At 37.5% G+C, this 17,624-nt stretch overlaps 1 protein-coding gene across 1 annotated transcript in view; it reads right to left on the bottom strand.

Annotated features, from left to right (window-relative positions):
- LPGAT1 (lysophosphatidylglycerol acyltransferase 1) overlaps positions 1-17,624 on the bottom strand; it is a 52,046-nt gene that overhangs the window by 21,026 nt on the left and 13,396 nt on the right. Inside the window, exons 3-5 of the mRNA XM_081113220.1 lie at positions 6,389-6,507; positions 4,393-4,488; positions 419-692 (exon numbers count right to left, since the gene is read on the bottom strand). Coding sequence (XP_080969346.1) covers positions 419-692; positions 4,393-4,488; positions 6,389-6,507 — 489 coding nt within the window. The remainder of the gene's footprint in view (positions 1-418; positions 693-4,392; positions 4,489-6,388; positions 6,508-17,624) is intronic.

Raw genomic sequence — 17,624 nt, 5'->3', positions numbered from 1 at the left:
AAAACTTCATTACTACTTTTATTTGCATATCTATTTTTAGTTTCACAAATTAGTCACTTCTCTCCCCTATGTCTTTTACTCTAGCGATTCCACTTCTAGGAATCTACACCACAGAAATACTTTCACAAAAATGTAAATATATTTACAGGAGCTTTTACTGTAGCAGTGAGAATGGCCAGGAGTAAGAATAGGTAAGGTAAGGAAAAGACAACTTTGACTTCATGCATTTCTGTATTATTTGGATGAATTATTGTAAGCATGAACTACCTTTGTAAATAAAAACCCTTAACATTGTATTTCACCTTCTCTCTGAGTATCATTTCTATTTGACAAAAAGTATAAATATAGAAAAGAACAACGCTATCATCTGGAACTCCTTAATTCCAACAAAGGCAAAAAATGCTAACAACCATCATACCTAATTCTTTAACATCTCCTCCTGCTGGACTTCCATTTTGCTGTCGTGCCACAAGTACATTCAAAATAATTTGTGTTGCTCCAATCCTTGGCAGAGTGACATGTGTAAGAAATGGCAAATTTTTTTTCTTGGCAAATGCCTGACTTGTTTCCCGCCTCTTCCTGAGGAAGCCCCCTTCTGGAAATAAAACAATCCATTTTCGATCTCTGTTCCTATAATTATTTTCTAGGTGCTTCCTGAGAAGAAGAAGCTGTTGGTCACGATGAGATTTTCCCTAGAAGGTAGACACACATAATAAGTATAGGTACATTTGACGTGAAACTGCTATAAAATTAAATAGTGGTAACAGCTCCTAAAGTAAAATCCAATCATAAACTAGAATGGTGATTTCCCTCAACTTACCTAAGCCCATCTTGACCATAGTGGTAAAAAGAAGTTAACAGTATCATATAAATAAACCCTTCTTTCTAATGGAAAAAATTGCTCTTATTGCCCCTGAAAGTTCATTCATTCATCAATTCTGTGACTGTTTACTGAGTGCCTCCTCCTTGCCAGGCAAAGTCCTACTGACGGGAGGAGGACTTATAATCTGATAGAACACCTGAATTAATCTGGAAAATAATCATATTACTTTAAAAATCCTAGAATACATATACTTATGTGAACAGAGGGTTGTCTTTCTAAGTTTCATTTCTTAGGCTGGTGCACCTACATACTCTCTTTGATCACGAACATAGTGATTGAGGAGGTGACTCAACTGCAGACAATAGACAATGTACCCAGCAAGCAAGCAAACGGTCAGGCCAACCGCATCAAGAGTCAAGACATCATCTCATCACTGATGGCCAAGAACAATAGCTGAACTCTGCGGACCTCCAGGACTCCATGTAGCTGCATTTCGGCCTCACTCTAACCCAGGGGTGGGCAAACTTTTTGACTCAGGGCCACAATTGGTTCTTAAACTGGACCGGAGGGCCGGAACAAAAGCATGGATGGAGTGTTTGTGTGAACTAATATAAACTCAAAGTAAACATCATTACATAAAAGGGTACGGTCTTTTTTTTTTTTTTTTTTTTAGTTTTATTCATTTCAAACGGGCCGGATCCGGCCCGCGGGCCGTAGTTTGCCCACGGCTGCTCTAACCATTCCCCTTTATAATCCTGTCCCCTGCACCTATCTGCAAGACAAGTTTTGGATGCTTGTAAACTCCCTGTCTTCTTGGTTGGTTGGCCTTCTCAATAAATGCCTGATATGATTCAACCCTGCCTGCGTTATTGGACACTGCGACAGGCAGCCGAGCCCACTTGGGGGTTTCCCAGAAACACTACACACTAGAGATAGAGAAGTAAGAGACCCTCATGGACGTTACTCAAGTGGGGAAGATAGTAAATGAGTGAAAATTCAACTGGCGATAAGTGTTAGGAAGAAAGAATAAGAGCACAGAGAGGGTCAAGAGGTTCAGAGAGCCCTGGCCAGTGTGGCTCAGTTGTTGTGTCGTCCCATGCACCAAAGGTCAACGGGAAAAAGCAAACAAACAAAGGGGACATCTGTAATACTTTCAACATAAAGTTACATTTTTTAAATTTTTTATTTTTTTATTTATTTCAGAGAGGAAGGGAGAGGGAGAGAGAGAGAGATAGAGAAGCATCAATGATGAGAATCATTGATTAGCTGCCTCCTGCACGACCCCTACTGGGGATCGAGCCCACAACCCGGGCATTGTGCCCTTGAATGGAATCGAACCTGGGACCCTTCAGTCCATAGGCCGATGCTCTATTCACTGAGCCAAACCAGCTAGGGTTATAAAGATAAATTTAAAAAAATAAATAATCTACTGGCTCCAGTGACAAAAAGATTAAGGAGATAAATTAGAAGACTTTGGCAGTTGTCCAGACAAAGGAGTTTGATGACATCTGACTATGGTACATTGATGAGAGGTAGATACATTCAGGGGGAAAAAATTGAAAGTCAAGCTAACAGGACACTCTGATGCACTGGATTTTAGGGAAAGAAAGAAAGATGACTTAGAGAACGAAAAGAGGAATCCAGAAAAAGTTTTAGAAAGTCCCAAAATCCACAACTAAATATTACAAAGGGTCTTCCTTCCAGTATGATCAATTCACTAATAATTTTCCAGCCAACGCAATTACAGAAGCTCCCTAAAATAATCTGTAAGCTTTCAGTCTTTAAATTTTTCCAAATGCAAAACAAGTAAGATGTTTTCTTAGCTAATTTACTGAATTGAATTATGATTAAGCTTCATGTATGTAAGTTCCCAAGTCTACTTGTAAAATATTTTTAATATTCTTGGAAATAAGTTGTCAAAATCATCTAGTAGCAAAGTCCCAAGAGATTTTCTTTACCATTAATATTTTTCCCTCTCCCCTCCTTCCATATTATAGATTTTGTTACCATCTAAAAGAATTTGCAAATCTCTCTGATATTAAAATAGTCTTTAAGTATGCAAGCCTTTATATTGTAACAAAAAAATGCTTTAGAGTGCATTACTTTCTACTTTTATCCTCTCAAAGTACACCAATAATTTAGTATAACTTAGCCTCTTTTTGATAACTGAGAATCATATTAGGGTCACTTATTATACCACACTACACTATAAATTCAATAATTTCCTTAGACTCCCATGATGCAAAGGGCTCAGCTAGTTTTTTCTCTGGATTCTCCTAAACTGCTGTGCTTCAATTGCTGAGATACTCTGAAATATTAGGCTAGTTTCTTTGTTGTTCTGGTCACTATTTATTTTGTCTCAACCTGTGGCCAATCCCCACTTCCAATTCTCCCTGAGGTTCCAGAGCATATGTCTGTTCATCTCTGCTCAGAAGAACCAAGGGTGTTTCCAGAAGAAACTAGATAATTGCATAGCATGTGAAAAACAAAAACGTGTTCTGTACATAAAACTATCTGAAGAATATGTGTTTTATGACACCTATTTTCATAGAGCTTAGAATTTTCTTACATACTTCCAGCTTATTTTCAATTTGTGGTTCTTAGGAAAGGTTTAATTAGATTCACTAGTTATTCATTAAGTACTTATTATGTGTAAGGTACTGCACAATCCTGGTTTAATTTGCCAAATATATAAACACCAGCTAAGTGTGGCATTGCCATACATAAAAATGCCTGCATATTTCATTTGCCCATTTCTGAGAAAGTCAAGTGTGTGAAACTAGTAGCATAGCAGGGAAATATTATAATGTAGTGCTGACTTGATAAGAGGCTGTGATACTTTTTCCTACACACTAAATTATTCCTAATGCTTGAGGTTCAATCCCAACCCATCTTCTTTTATCAAGCCCATACTCATTCTCTATATGTATACCAAATATCATCTTTTCCTCTAAAGTTTTTCTGGATTCACCGAAATTTGATGTACTCACTTTTCCTACTATGAATTCTCAAAATATTTCCTCTTATTTATTTAATAATTTCTCTACTGCTAATTTACATACCTCATATAACAGTGACGTGCAAATAAAAATAGTGATAATATAGATGATGATAGTGGTGATCATGACAAATATGATGACAAAGGTAGCAGGCACTGTGCTGAGTGCTTCACAGGTACTACTTCATTTAATCCCCACAACAACCCTATGAGGGGAGTACCTATTATTCTCATTTGAAAAATGAGGAAACTTTGAGAGTTTAAATAACTTGCCCAATTCACGTAACTACAAAGTAGAGGAGCTGAGACTATGGCAGGTGCTTGATAGGTACTTATTGAACGTTGTACTGTTTAGATGGGAGAAGGAGGGTAGAGATTAGAATGTTTACAGTATCAGCACTTTAATGCTCACACGTACTCAAGCTCAGACTAAAATAAATGATTTAGGGAATAAAGAGTCAGAGGAACGGCCCTGACTTTACTGCTGTAATTGGTTTTGTTATGCCTTTCTATATAATAAAGTATCAGTTTGATCAGGCTATCACTGTGGGGGGAAAAGCTCATTACTTACCTGTCTTATAAAGAAGTCTCCATGAATTAGAGAAACAATTCCAAAGTTTGTGTACTTAAAAATATGATCCATCAACCACATCATTTGAGCAACAACCTAAAATATTTAAAAACAAGAAATAATTAAATGTTGAATAGAAGAAACCTGATTATAGTCTAGTAGACAACTCTCTAAGTGTTGAGAGTCCTTTCTTTTGAATGCACCATGGAGTATGAAATAAATCAAGTAAACAATCCTACTTGTAAATATAAATTAATACTGCCCTAACTTACTAGGCAGTAAGTAAAGATTATAATACTTCCTGCTCTGTATTTCTCAATTACTCCTTTATGAAAGAAGATTTTTAAAATGCTTTAAGATTTCAAATTGTTCAATAATATCAGATCATAAAAAATGTTTAGTATAATCAGAAAGCAAAAACAAAATTACTCTGAACAGAAAAAGGAACCTAAGACAAACTAACTGAAATCTTTTTACAAAGAAAACTTTCTTTTGTCCACATTATTGGTGAATTTCAGATTAACTATGTCTGGTTAATACAGTTATCATCTATGTCAAACTGGAGTTAGAGTAATAATGTTAGGCATATTTATACGGACCATTTGAATCATTCTTTGAGATTCAAAACTAATTAAGGACACTGAATAACCACTACAAGTGTAATTATCATCAGTAAGAATAAAAATAGGAATTGGGGATTCTTGATACAAAGCCAAATAAACTAATTTTTACAAAATTTTAACATTATGAATTTAGGAGACAGGCAATAAATATTACTAGAAGTACAAACATACCTATACGGGATAGTTTTTTAACAACTCAAGATTGTGAATTGAAGAAAGAACCGAATTTATTCCACATTCCAGCAAGATAATACTTCTGCTTTTCATATAAACAAGAAAAACAGACTCCACAATAATAAAACATATTTTCCTTGACTCTCACCTCATTTTCTGACCCCTGACCTACTGAATCAAAATCTCTAGGATCTAAGCACACCAGTTTTATTCTTGCCTTGGTATTTTGGCCAAGACTCTCCCTAAAGAACAAGGCCCTTGTTTCATTACTTTGCCTTACTAAATTCTCCTTCTTCAAGGTCAAGTTTATGTCCTCTTCCCTCCACAGAGTTTTCTATATCCATCCAGTACTTGTGAGCTCACCTGCCACTGAATGCTTCTCATTGTGCACTTATGTATTGCTTGCCACACCCTCCCTCCACCTACCACTGGACTGTTAATTCCTTTAAGAGTCAGAGAGTGTCTCATAGGATGGTATTCTATATTTATAGTCACTGACCATGAATACGAAGCACTCAGTAAATACCTACTAATTTGTTTATTTATTATTAGGCCAAATATTAGCTCCATTAACTTTATATACTTCCTACTTATTTCGTTTTCTAAGAATAGAACCTCATTAACTTCTCCTAAGGTGATAATTCCTTTCATGCTAAAGACAATTTATTTTAAGCCCACCCAGTATATACATCTCTTTTAGTTATCAATAGAAGCAACGTAAATCAACAGTTCAAACAGAGCCTTAGCAACAATAAATGAGTCTGATATTTTCCTTTCAATATGCTTTACAAATGAAATCCAAAATAGTATTTGCCTTCTTTTCCATTGGCTAAAGATCCCCAAATTCACTGACCACCTTTACTCTTCTATCTTAAGCAATACTGCTTTTGGTGTCTGTATTTCTCAAACTGGCAATCTACCACTTCACCTCAAGACAGCCCCCGATTTAAACCATAATAACTTTGTTAAAAAAACAACTTTATGGAGATATAATTCACATTATCCCCGTCATTTTTTTTTAAAGTCTCTAAATTCCTCTTCCGCAGTAACTCAGAATTACATATTTTTCCTTTTAAATTTTTCTAAATTTTCAGGAAAAATATACATATTAAAGTCTATGTTCCAAACCATAAGGTACTTGAATTGGTTCTGTTAACCTCCCCTTTCTGCTGTCTACTTCCGCCATCAGGATAGCTTACCAGCCCTTTGTCCTGGAGGCACATCATCAGAGTACACACATCTCCTGTTGCCTGATGATTCACCAGCATTACTGCTTCATCTTCCATAACTGCTTTAATATCGTCCCCCCACTCCATCACTGTAAGAATAAACAAGCTGTCATTTTAAAGATTTTTACATTATTAGAAACCTTATATTAGAAGAACTGGTATATATTAATAATGATATATACAACACTTAGCTAAAACTTCTGCAACTTCAGAACTTTATTTCCTATAAAAATCAGGACATTGATATAACATTTTGCAGAGCCCCAAAACATCCATTAAAATATAAAATGGTCAGACTCTTTGATCTAGAAGTCCTACTTCTTAAAATTTATCCTACAGAAACATGTGTCCACATAGGCAAAGATAAGCATAAAGTATGTTTAATGCAACTTATATGTTCACCAATAGAAGAATGGCTAGGAAAATTATGATATAATGGAAGAGTATAAATCCATTAAAAGGATGGAGGGTATTTCTATACCCTAACCCAAAAAAGGACTTGTTATCAAATAAACAGAGAAAAATCATAAAACAGTGTATATAGTATGATTACACGTTTTTAAAGAAGAAATAACATTTATATGTTGTAAATACATTGAAAAAAAGCCTAAGGGGATGAATCCCAAACTATTAATACTGATCATCATTAGGAAGTGAGTCCCAGAGTCCTTCAAATTCTGCTTTAGAATAATATATGCAAATATTACAAAAATATGTTAAGTATTTTCATCTTAAAATAAGAAAATAAAGATGTTACATTTATTAAAAATCTCCAGATAAAAAGTCATTGAGCCAAAACCTATGTGTATACTCTAAGGAAAAACAGTGGTATCTCCATGAGGTTATGCCTCGTTTTACAGTCAATTTACTTCACAGAAAAGAATGAAATTGAGCACCAGTTTCAAACATTAGTATCCTACCAAGAAGCTTGCGACATGAATTACCAGAGGCTGGTTATACATTAGTATTCGCTCATCTCACTCACGGCTACAAGGAAAGAAGTCGAGCCACCTGTAGGTCATCGTTTCGGATGAAATAGGGATGATAGGGATGAGGAAACCTGCTTCACCTCCTCCAGCCTCCCTCCTCCCCACCCCTTTTCACTGTCACTCCACTACAACTAAGCTCCTCACAATAGAGGGAGCTCTTCAGAAGAGCTCATTAGAAAGGGGCTCTGCTAATTTTTTCTTTCTATTAAAAATATTTTCTTTAAGCAAGGCATCCATTCATTTCAGATCTCTTAAAATTTTAAATTAAGGAAATTTTCGGCTGCGTTGAACATACAGGGTGGGGGGGGGAAAGTAGGTGTACAGCTGTTTGTAAAGAAAATAATATAATAATGAATAAATAATAATACAAGAATAAACTCTTTGTTTTACATGCTCACATCTGTAAACCTACTTTTGCCCCTACCATCTACATTGTGATTCCCACTTGCAAAGTGAGGTGTTCCAATCACTCTATTAGATATTAATACTAATATTCAAATAGCTTACACTGTGTGGGAAAATTTTTTCATTTTATTTATTTATTTATTTTTAATCCTCACTTGAGGATTTTTTAAAATTGATTTCTAGAGAGAGTGGGAGGGAGGGAGGAAGAGGAAGGGAGAGAGAGAAAGAGAGAAATATCAATGTGAGAGAGACACATTGATTGGTTGCCTCTCTCAGGAGCCCTTACCGGGGCTAGGGAACCTGCAACGGGAATTGAACCCTGATCCCTCGACCCTTTGGTCCTCAGGCCGATGCTCTAACCACTGACCCACCGGCCGGGCAAATTTTTAAAATGAATGCGGTATGGACACTGCATCACGGATGTTAAGTAATCCGTAAGGAACGAGGTAGAGTAGAGGGAGAACAGTAGGAGAGCCCAGGGTCCTGCACAACGTGGCAGCACTAACTTCCCTCCACAGTACCCATCCTTTCCCAAGTTCCCTATTCAGTTTGACTGACATCCTAATTTTACTGCAACATATTTAAACAGCTACTATATCATACATTGCTGGGGGAATATAAATTGGTGCAATAATTTTGAAAGTCAATTTGGCAATATATCAAAACTAAGAAACGTGAAAATCTTTTTTACCCAGCAATTTCACTTCTAGGGATTCATCTTACAGAATACTTACTCATGCAAAATGACACATATCTAAGGCTATAGCAGCATTGTTTTTAAGAGCAAAGATAAAAACAACTAGGAAGGGAGACTAAGATGTATAGAAATGGAAAGAATGGTGGTTTCCAGGAGGGAGAAATGGGAAGTTGTTGTTTAATTCATATAGAGTTTTGATTTTGCAATATTAAAAATTTCTAGAGATTGGTTATATAATGTGAATATATTTAACACTACTGAACCATACACCTAAAAATGGTTAAGATGGTATGTTTTATGTTATGTGTATTTATCACAATTAAAAATAAAAAAGGAAGACTAGTTAAATTATAATATATCTGTGCAATGGAATATTATGCAATTACAGCATTTGTATACTGATACAGAATAGCATACTATAGTAAAAGCAAAGTATAGAATAGTGTGTGAAGAGTGCCATTGGGTTTTTTAAAAGGACTAAGGAGAATTCATTTACTAAATGAAAACTCACCAAATCCTGCCTCTATTGACAACCCCTCAATGGAAACAAACACACACACACACATCATTCTTTTATTAATTCATTCTTCATTCAGTAAATCAGCATCAGGCAATGTTAAGTATTGTGGATTTAAAATAAATAAGAACAAAAGTATTATTCTAACAGCAGTTAAAACACTCAAGAAAAGTCTAGCTTGGTTCTATAAATATTGAGCTGTGTGAAAAGTCTTCTGGTTCCACATCTATATAAATAGATATTTCATAACCAAATATTCCTTTAATGCAATCTCTGCTACATAAATGGAAAACACTAGAGCCCTGGCCAGTGTGGGTGTGGCTTGGCTGGTTGGAGCGTTGTCTCGTGCATGGAAAGGTCTCAGGTTCCACTCCATCAGGGCACATGCCCAGGTTTCGAGTTTGGTCTCTGATTAGGATGCATGCAGGAGGCAATCAGTTGATGTTTGTCTCTCCCATGGGTGTTTCTCTCTCTCTCTCTCTCTCTCTCTCTCTCAATCAAATTTTAAAAAATGCTTTAAAAAAAAATACTAGTTACCTAGGGGAAGCTTGTATGTAAATATAATTGCAAATGAAAATGCTTTTTACATAAGCTGTATCTTACCTGTTTGCTTTTATATAAAGTGTGTTGGTTTAAATCTCAAAACATAAATTAAATTTAGAGCCCTCTGTACTGGGTTGAATAGTGTCTCCCCATAATTTACATATGTCCTAAATCAGTGAATTTGGCCTTATTTAGGAACAGGATCTTTGCAGATGTAATCAAGTTAAGATGAGGTCCTACTGGATTAGGGTGGGCCCTACTAACTCTAAATCCAAAATGACTGTTGTCCTTAAAAGGAGAGGGAAATATGGACACAGAGATACAGAAGAAAAATAACATGTAACAACGGAGGCAGAGATTAGACTTATGTGTCTACAAGCCAAGGATCGTGGATAACCACCAGAAGGAAGCAAGAGGCAAGGAAGGATCTTCCTCGAGAGCCTTCAGAGAGAGCATGGCCCTGCCAGCACCTTCATTTCAGACTTCTTATCTCCAGAACTAGGAGAGAATACATTTCTGTTGTTTTAAGCCACTCAGTCTGTGGTGCTCTGCTATGGCAGGTCTCTGAACCTAATATGCCCCACCCGCCTCAACCCTGCTCATCCTTTCTCTTTCTTTTCCATTCTATTCCCCCACAAATTATCATTTTTTTTCTAATCAAATATAGGAAAAGAACAACTGTATTATACTTTAAACACCTAGAACATTTTAACAAACATCTAACATTACTAGTATGTATGGTTCTCAATGTTCATCTCTATAATACTTTCAAGGTAAAAATCAAGTTAATCTACTACACATATTTATCTCTCAGCCATAACTTAGCCATAATGTATTTTCAAAATAAATGTCAATTTACTAAGACTCACATGGCATACTAAATCAAACAAGTGAAGGTACTGGATCCACTTTTTTATTAAGAAATTCTGATGTTGCAAAAAGTCATGTTGAATTTTGTAATAATTTAAATATTATTCAACAATAAACTTAATATCTAATATATATGGTATTCTTCTTCTACTATACTCTAACCATACTATTATATACTTCAAAGAGAGAGTTATATGACTAACAAAATCAAGATAAAATGCTGAAAGAGAAAAAACATTTATTTTATGTATAAAGCAGCTATGTTTTTCAGATCATATCCTGCTACCCCAGAACCAGTAAGCATAATAATAGAGCCAATATCTTAACCAAGGAATAGAATTATTTGCATGTTAAAGAATTGAAGCTATGGATGCCTGCCAGTTCTTGCATTGAACTTGATTAGAAGAATAAAAATATTTTAACACACTGTTCTGTGAAATGAATTCTCAAAAAATAATTGGGTCATGTCCACTAGTTCCAAAGGGAATAAAGGAAAACTGAATAAAAACTGGAAGAGAAGTTTGTTAATTGTAACAAACTTTCAAAATTCTTGTTAAAAAACAAGGCCAAAGATGATCACCTACTACTGCTACTGCTACTACTACTACTACTACATACATACATACATACATACATACATACATACACACACACACACACACACACACACACACTAAATCTCCCCCAAACTTATAAACTAGAATTGATCAGGACATTTTACATCTCAAAAAGAAAATTTAAAAAATACTAATTCATCACAAATTCCTTAAAAACAGTGAGGCTAAAGCCATTATACTGACCCACAAGACAGAATTAAGGTGGAGAAGAAAGGTTTCTTAATATATGACCATTATAACTTATCTTTCAAAGTTCAAAAAAAATTATGCCTGCAAGCTGATGCCACAAACTATTTTTCCACCCTGTACCTTGGTTTTCTCATTTATGAAACATTAATAATATCATTAATGCTACTCAAAACATTGTGCAAATAAATTAGAAATAATTGATAGAATCAAGAGATCCTGGGTAACTGGATTACATGAGAGTTGAAGTCACTTTTGAAATGACTATTAAAAGAGTCATATGCCTACTGTGTCACGTACAGTCAGGTATTCTAATATGAATAGTAAAGATTAAAGAACAAAATAGCATATGAAGAATCTCACATAGCTCAAAAACTGTGGCTTTCAGCAGCCTACATGGAGGCAGATTGGACTGGATTCATTGAATGTTAGAAGTTAGTAGAGCAAATGGGGCAAGATAAAAAGAGAATGGGAACATAATTAAGGGTGGCCATGGAAAGTAGCTTAAGATACTAATTAATGGAGGGGGGACTGGTGAGGAAAGGAGCCAAGCAAGGGGGTTATTAACTAAAAGAAAACGAAGGGAGGACTATTATAATAGAGGTATTTGATGCTATCCCCTATCTCCAACCCTTACCCATCATATTCAAACTCCCAGAAGTAAAGCCCAGACGTTTTGAAAAAACCTCCTGGGTGAATCTGATATATACTTGTAAATAAGAACCACTGGAATTGAATGAGCTTTGCTTTATTTTATTTTTAAAAAAACAAGTATACAAAACATACTAGGAAATCATGGTCAGTGCCTCTTTTTGGCACTTAAAATTTAAGAGGTTAACTTGAAGAGGCAAGGTTCAAGGTGTAGCGTTTGAAAGGATTGCTTAACTAAAAGAATAACAGCAGCACATGGTATTACATAGATATATAATTAAATACTAATCATCTTAATAGAGAACATTTATAGAATGTTTACTATGTGCCAAGCATTTATAATTACTAACAGAAAATAATTTGCATTATTTTCTTATTTAATCTTCACAAAATTCCAAGTGTACAGATACCATTAGACCCAATTTACAATAGAAGAAAATGAGACACAAAGAGTAAGCAGTGTTTTCAATTATGCAGATAGGAAGTAGGGGAACTAAGATTCAAAACCACTGTATCATGCTGTCACTGCTGGCCTGCTACAGGTCAGAGAACCTTGAAGACAGTAACTTGGATAAGTTGCTCGCCGAGCCCCTGCAGCTGCCCATGATTATGCTAGTAAGTGAGATAGACAAGCCAAGTCCCAAAGTCCTCAACAAATAAAGTTAGTGGACAGCAGCAATAAAGAGGAATACAGAAGCATACTGCCAAATAATTAAGTGTTTTTTGCATGACAGTTGAATAATAACCAGGTGTAAAGAGGCAATGGGTATCTAAAGGGAAAAAAATCAACATTTTCTTTGGGCCCAGGATCTTGACTTTAACATGCTCAATACAGAATCAGCTCCTTACCCTAGCCTTCTCCATCTCAACAAAGGACACCATCATTCACCCAGTCAACTGAAGACAAAATCTAAGGCTATCTTTGATTCCTCCTTTTCCTTAGTTCTCCACACTCAATCCATCTTTAAAATCATGTGGTCTCTACCTCCAAAACACCTCCAGCATCCTCTATGTCTATCCTTCTCTGCTCTCAACCAACCACTAACTCTTTGTTGTACTTCTGCAGTGACCTCCTAACTAGTCTTGCTTCCACTCTAGCCATCTGCTTAAAAGAAAGCTTCAGAAAAGAGTTTCCAATTCAAAATACTAATAAAATCAAAATCATCACTGGCATGCATGTATTAAAGAAGAGCAGGAAAGTCAAAGGCACTAATCAGTAAGTAACTAACTGGTATTTTTTTTTTTTTTAAAAAGAACCAACATATTAAAACAAACTCATAGATGCAGAGATCAGATTGGTGGTTACCAGAGGGGAAGTGAGTATTGGACAAAAAGGGGGTCAATTATATGGTGATGGATAATAACTAGACTTTTGGGGGTCATCAGTCTATAGTATATACAGATATTGAATTATAATGTTGTGCACCTGAACATCTTATATAATAAACAAACAAACAAGCAAACAAACAAACAAACAAATAAATAAAATAAAATTCCATTGCTTTCAAAAGGGGAGCTATTGATATCTTGGGAAAAGCAATTGCTCCTGCAGTCATTAGGACTACAAAACTTTTAGCACCCAGCCAACAGTTTCTGTTACAACCCCCAAAACCCTACACATTTCCATACATCCCACCCCCATCTCCATTCCATTTAAGAACCACTAAGAGAGTTCAAGATGAGTTAGGTCAATATAGGCCTGTGGTAAAATCAGAGTGCGGTTAAATAACAAATGAGAATAGTACAAATAACATGAGGCCTAAGCATAAATGTGCTTATTGGAAACAGATCCTTCCCTCTAATGCCCACCCCTCACCCACTCAGCACCAAGATATGGCAGCCAGGAGTGTGGAAGAGTCTTCTCTAGAAAATCTGACCAGCTCTAGAGAAAAGATCTAAAAATATGGACATCTAGGGCTCTCCAATGAAATATTTCAATCAGATTACCCTACAACTAGGCACCAGATTTCTGTATATCTATATATATAAAAGCCCAGCGACCAGAACGGCAGAACAACCAGAACGACTGGAACGACAGGTGGCTATGACGTGCACTGCAGCAGCCAACCAGCCTGATCTGGACCCCGATCGCCCCCACCCCCACCAGCCTGACCCCCGATTGGCCCTCAACACCCCGATCAGGAGTGGGGCTGCTGGCCAACCACCTGCAGCCCCTCCCCCAGACCGGCCCAGCCAGATGGGCCCCATTGGGGCAGGCCAGCCGACCTCACCCGTGCATAAATTCATGCACCAGGATTCTACCTATCTTAACAAACACAGAAAGCCAGCAGGTGAAGGAACTGACATTATTTGGTATGGAGCAGGGGTCCTCAAACTTTTTAAACAGGGGGCCAGTTCACTGTCCCTCAGACCGTTGGAGGGCCGGACTATAGTTTAAAAAAAAACTATGAACAAATTCCTATGCACACTGCACATATCTTATTTTGAAGTAAAAAAACAAAACGGGAACAAATACAATATTTGTATTTGCATGTGGCCCGCGGGCCGTAGTTTGAGGACCCCTGGTATGGAGGGTTGGGCTGGGCTGTGGGGATGAGGGAGAGTTGTTTTTTATTAAAGGGGGGGTATTTTTGTAAAAGATAAGAATGTATTTAGTATCTTTATACCCTAGAAGCCAAGAGCAAAGATAAAAGGAGATAGTAATTAGTGAAGTGAAGCTAAGATGGGATCTTAGCTTTGGATAACTATAGATGGATGAGGGTGTACAGAAACTGGGGGAGGGAATAGAAAAAAGGGGGAGGGCAAGTCTCCAGATCACAGTCCCAGGCCACCAACCAAATCCAAGGCAAAGTGGGCAATGAGAGGAGTTAAAAACTGACCTTGGAAAGAGAAGTGTTCAGAAAATGATCATGAACATATATATATTAAGTGGAACTAAGCTAGACAAAGTTTGAGGTGTACCTTAAAATGAAAGAGCAGAAAGCAGACATAAGCATTCACACCAACCAAATGCCCAAGAGGTCTTAAGCAAATAAATTCACAGTTGGAGCTAATATAGCCTCTGGTTTGAGGCTTGACCATATTTCCAAACTTTGAAATCTAAGCTAGTAAAGGAAGAAAGTACTAAGAATATAATCAAATGAGAAACTAATTAACTGTGTTACATAGTAGTACATTTTCCTATTTTGAAGAGCTTTCATTCATATTCTCTCAATTGCTACAGCAGCTCTAGAAGGCACACATGCCAGCTATCAGTCTTACTTAGAGCTGAGGATAGAGATGATATTGTACAAGGTAATACTGTAAGTAAGCACTATAAATCTGACTGAAATCCTGGTCTGTTGACCCCTGAAACCAAAGCATAGATAGCTCCTGTCTAAGGAGATTATCAACCACTCAACTAAACGGGAAGTATGCTAAGTTTTCATGGCATAATGAAAACAGCATGGGCTTTCGAGTAGACCTTCATTCAAAGGTAGCTCTGTCCCTCGCTAGCTTTATCACCCACCAAAGCTCTATCACCCAAATTATTTACCTTCTACCAGTCTTCATTATATATAACTAGTGGCCTGATGCATGAAAATCGTGCACGGGTAGGGTCCCTAGGCCTGGCAGATCTGTGGGATGACCGGCAGGGTGGGACTATCCACCCCATTATTTTATATAATAAAAGCCTAATATGCAAATCGATGAACGGTGGAACGACCAGTTGCTATGATGTGTACTGACCACCAGGGGGAAGACACTCAATGCAGGAGCTGCCCCCCGCCCGCAGGCCCCAGGCCAGCCAAGGCAAGTGCCAGCGGGGGCCCCTGATCGCCCTGCTGGTCACCTCCCACAGAGGGAGGTGACCGGCGGCAGGAGGGGGTGAGACCTGCAAGCAGGCAGTGCCAGGCTACCATGGCAATGCCAACCAGTCTCTTCGCCATAAGCATTCGTCCACTCACTCACGCATCATTCATTCATTCACTCATTTCTTATTAAGCAAATAAGCAGCTACTTGTTTTTGAAAAATATTTACATATATTTACAACACATAATTTATTCATCCACAGATGACATTTCATATGTACATAGATTCCTGACCCTCTAAGAGAACTATGAAGCACTACAAGAAATCACAGCCCAGCCCTAGCCGGTTTGGCTCAGTGGACAGAGCATCGGCCTGCAGATTGAAGGGTCCCAGGTTTGAGTCTGGCCAAGGGCACATGACTGGGTTGCAGACTCAATCCCCAGTAGGGGGCGTGCAGGAGGCAGCCGATCAATGATTCTCTTTCATCACTGATGTTTCTATCTCTCTATCCCTCTCCCTTCCTCTCTGAAATCAATAAAAATATATTTTATAAAAAAGAAATCATAGCCCAAAGGTTAGGAACCACAATTATAGAGTAGATGCCAAAGAGGTTCAGAAAGAAGGAAAGAGAAGAAACTGAAGGAGTGGAGAGTGATTCAAAGGGTTAGATAAGTAGGTAGAAATTTTCAGAGAAACTGAAGATCTTAGGGAGAGGAAGAATATCGGCGAAAAAATGCAGCGGGGCTGAGGCGGAGCAGTCTTACTAAGTAAGAGTCAGAATAGGAGCAAATTATGCAGGCGCTGCCTGCCTCCACCACCAGGGCCAACATTTAAGTGCTTTCTTGCCCTGATAAGTGTTATCTCATTAAATCTTCACTAAGAATAGTTCCCAAAATACTTTGGTCATATAAGTGTCCCCCGTTTCATCAGGTATAACTCTAAGTGGTTCGACATCTAGACTTTTCCATCTTAAAAATAAAAAAATGTAAAAAGCCTTCTCTTGATTTAATTTCTCTCCTGCAACTATCACCCTCTATTCCTTCAGAGCCAAACTTCTGGAAAGTCATACATTTGTGCCTGCATTTTATCTTCTCCCATTCATCATTTATCTCCAACCCACTCCAATCTAATTTCCACTTCTACCACCTCAATGAAGCTGCTCTTGCCAAAAGCAACAAAGGGTAAGTCAGCTCTCATCTTACAAAAGACACTCTCAACAGCATTCATCAGTCCGCCGCCCTGACACACAACTGACTTCTGACATCACATTCTTAGGGCAGGCATTCCTTCTACTTCTCCACTGTTCCTTCTTAGACTCCCCCATCCTCCAAATGTCGGAATCCTCTGAGTTTGATCCTGGGCCTCGAGTCACTCAGCACTTACAATCTCCCTAGGTGATCTCATCCATCTCCATGGCTTTAAATACTATTGGTCATTTCCCAGTCTACTTTTCTGACTCAGGTTTCTCTTCTGAGTTCCAGACTTCATACCTATATGTTTACTTCAGAGCTCCACTTAGATGCTTCTCAGCTGTCCCATGCTAAATTTGTATCTTTCCTCTCCATGTTACTCCTCTGGGCTTCCCTAACCACCCAGCAGCTCATACCAGAAATCTCATGGTCATCCCTATCACCTACCCTTCTGTAACGGAATGAAATGCTGGGCCTCTGTGATTCCATTTATGCAAGCCTAATTTGATCCCATGGCCTTCAGGTTAATAGCTTCTTGCATATAGACATGCTAATCATTAGAGCAATTCTGCTTGCAGCTTGAGTTTTACAATAATAGCCCTTTACCATAAGGTGCCTCTCCCGAAGAGATGAAGGGAGTATGTACAAAAATAATGATATATATCAAAGACTTGCAGGAAACTCAGAAGCAGACTCACATCAACTAGAGTCAGAATAAGAACAAAGAAGATTCACAATCTTCCTCAAACCCCTGCTGGCGCCCAACTGTTTGCAGATGGCAAGCACC

The sequence above is a fragment of the Myotis nattereri genome (assembly GCF_964212035.1).
Source record: "Myotis nattereri genome assembly, chromosome: 18".
Lineage (NCBI taxonomy): Eukaryota > Metazoa > Chordata > Mammalia > Chiroptera > Vespertilionidae > Myotis > Myotis nattereri.
This window is presented reverse-complemented; position numbering and strand designations above follow the sequence as displayed.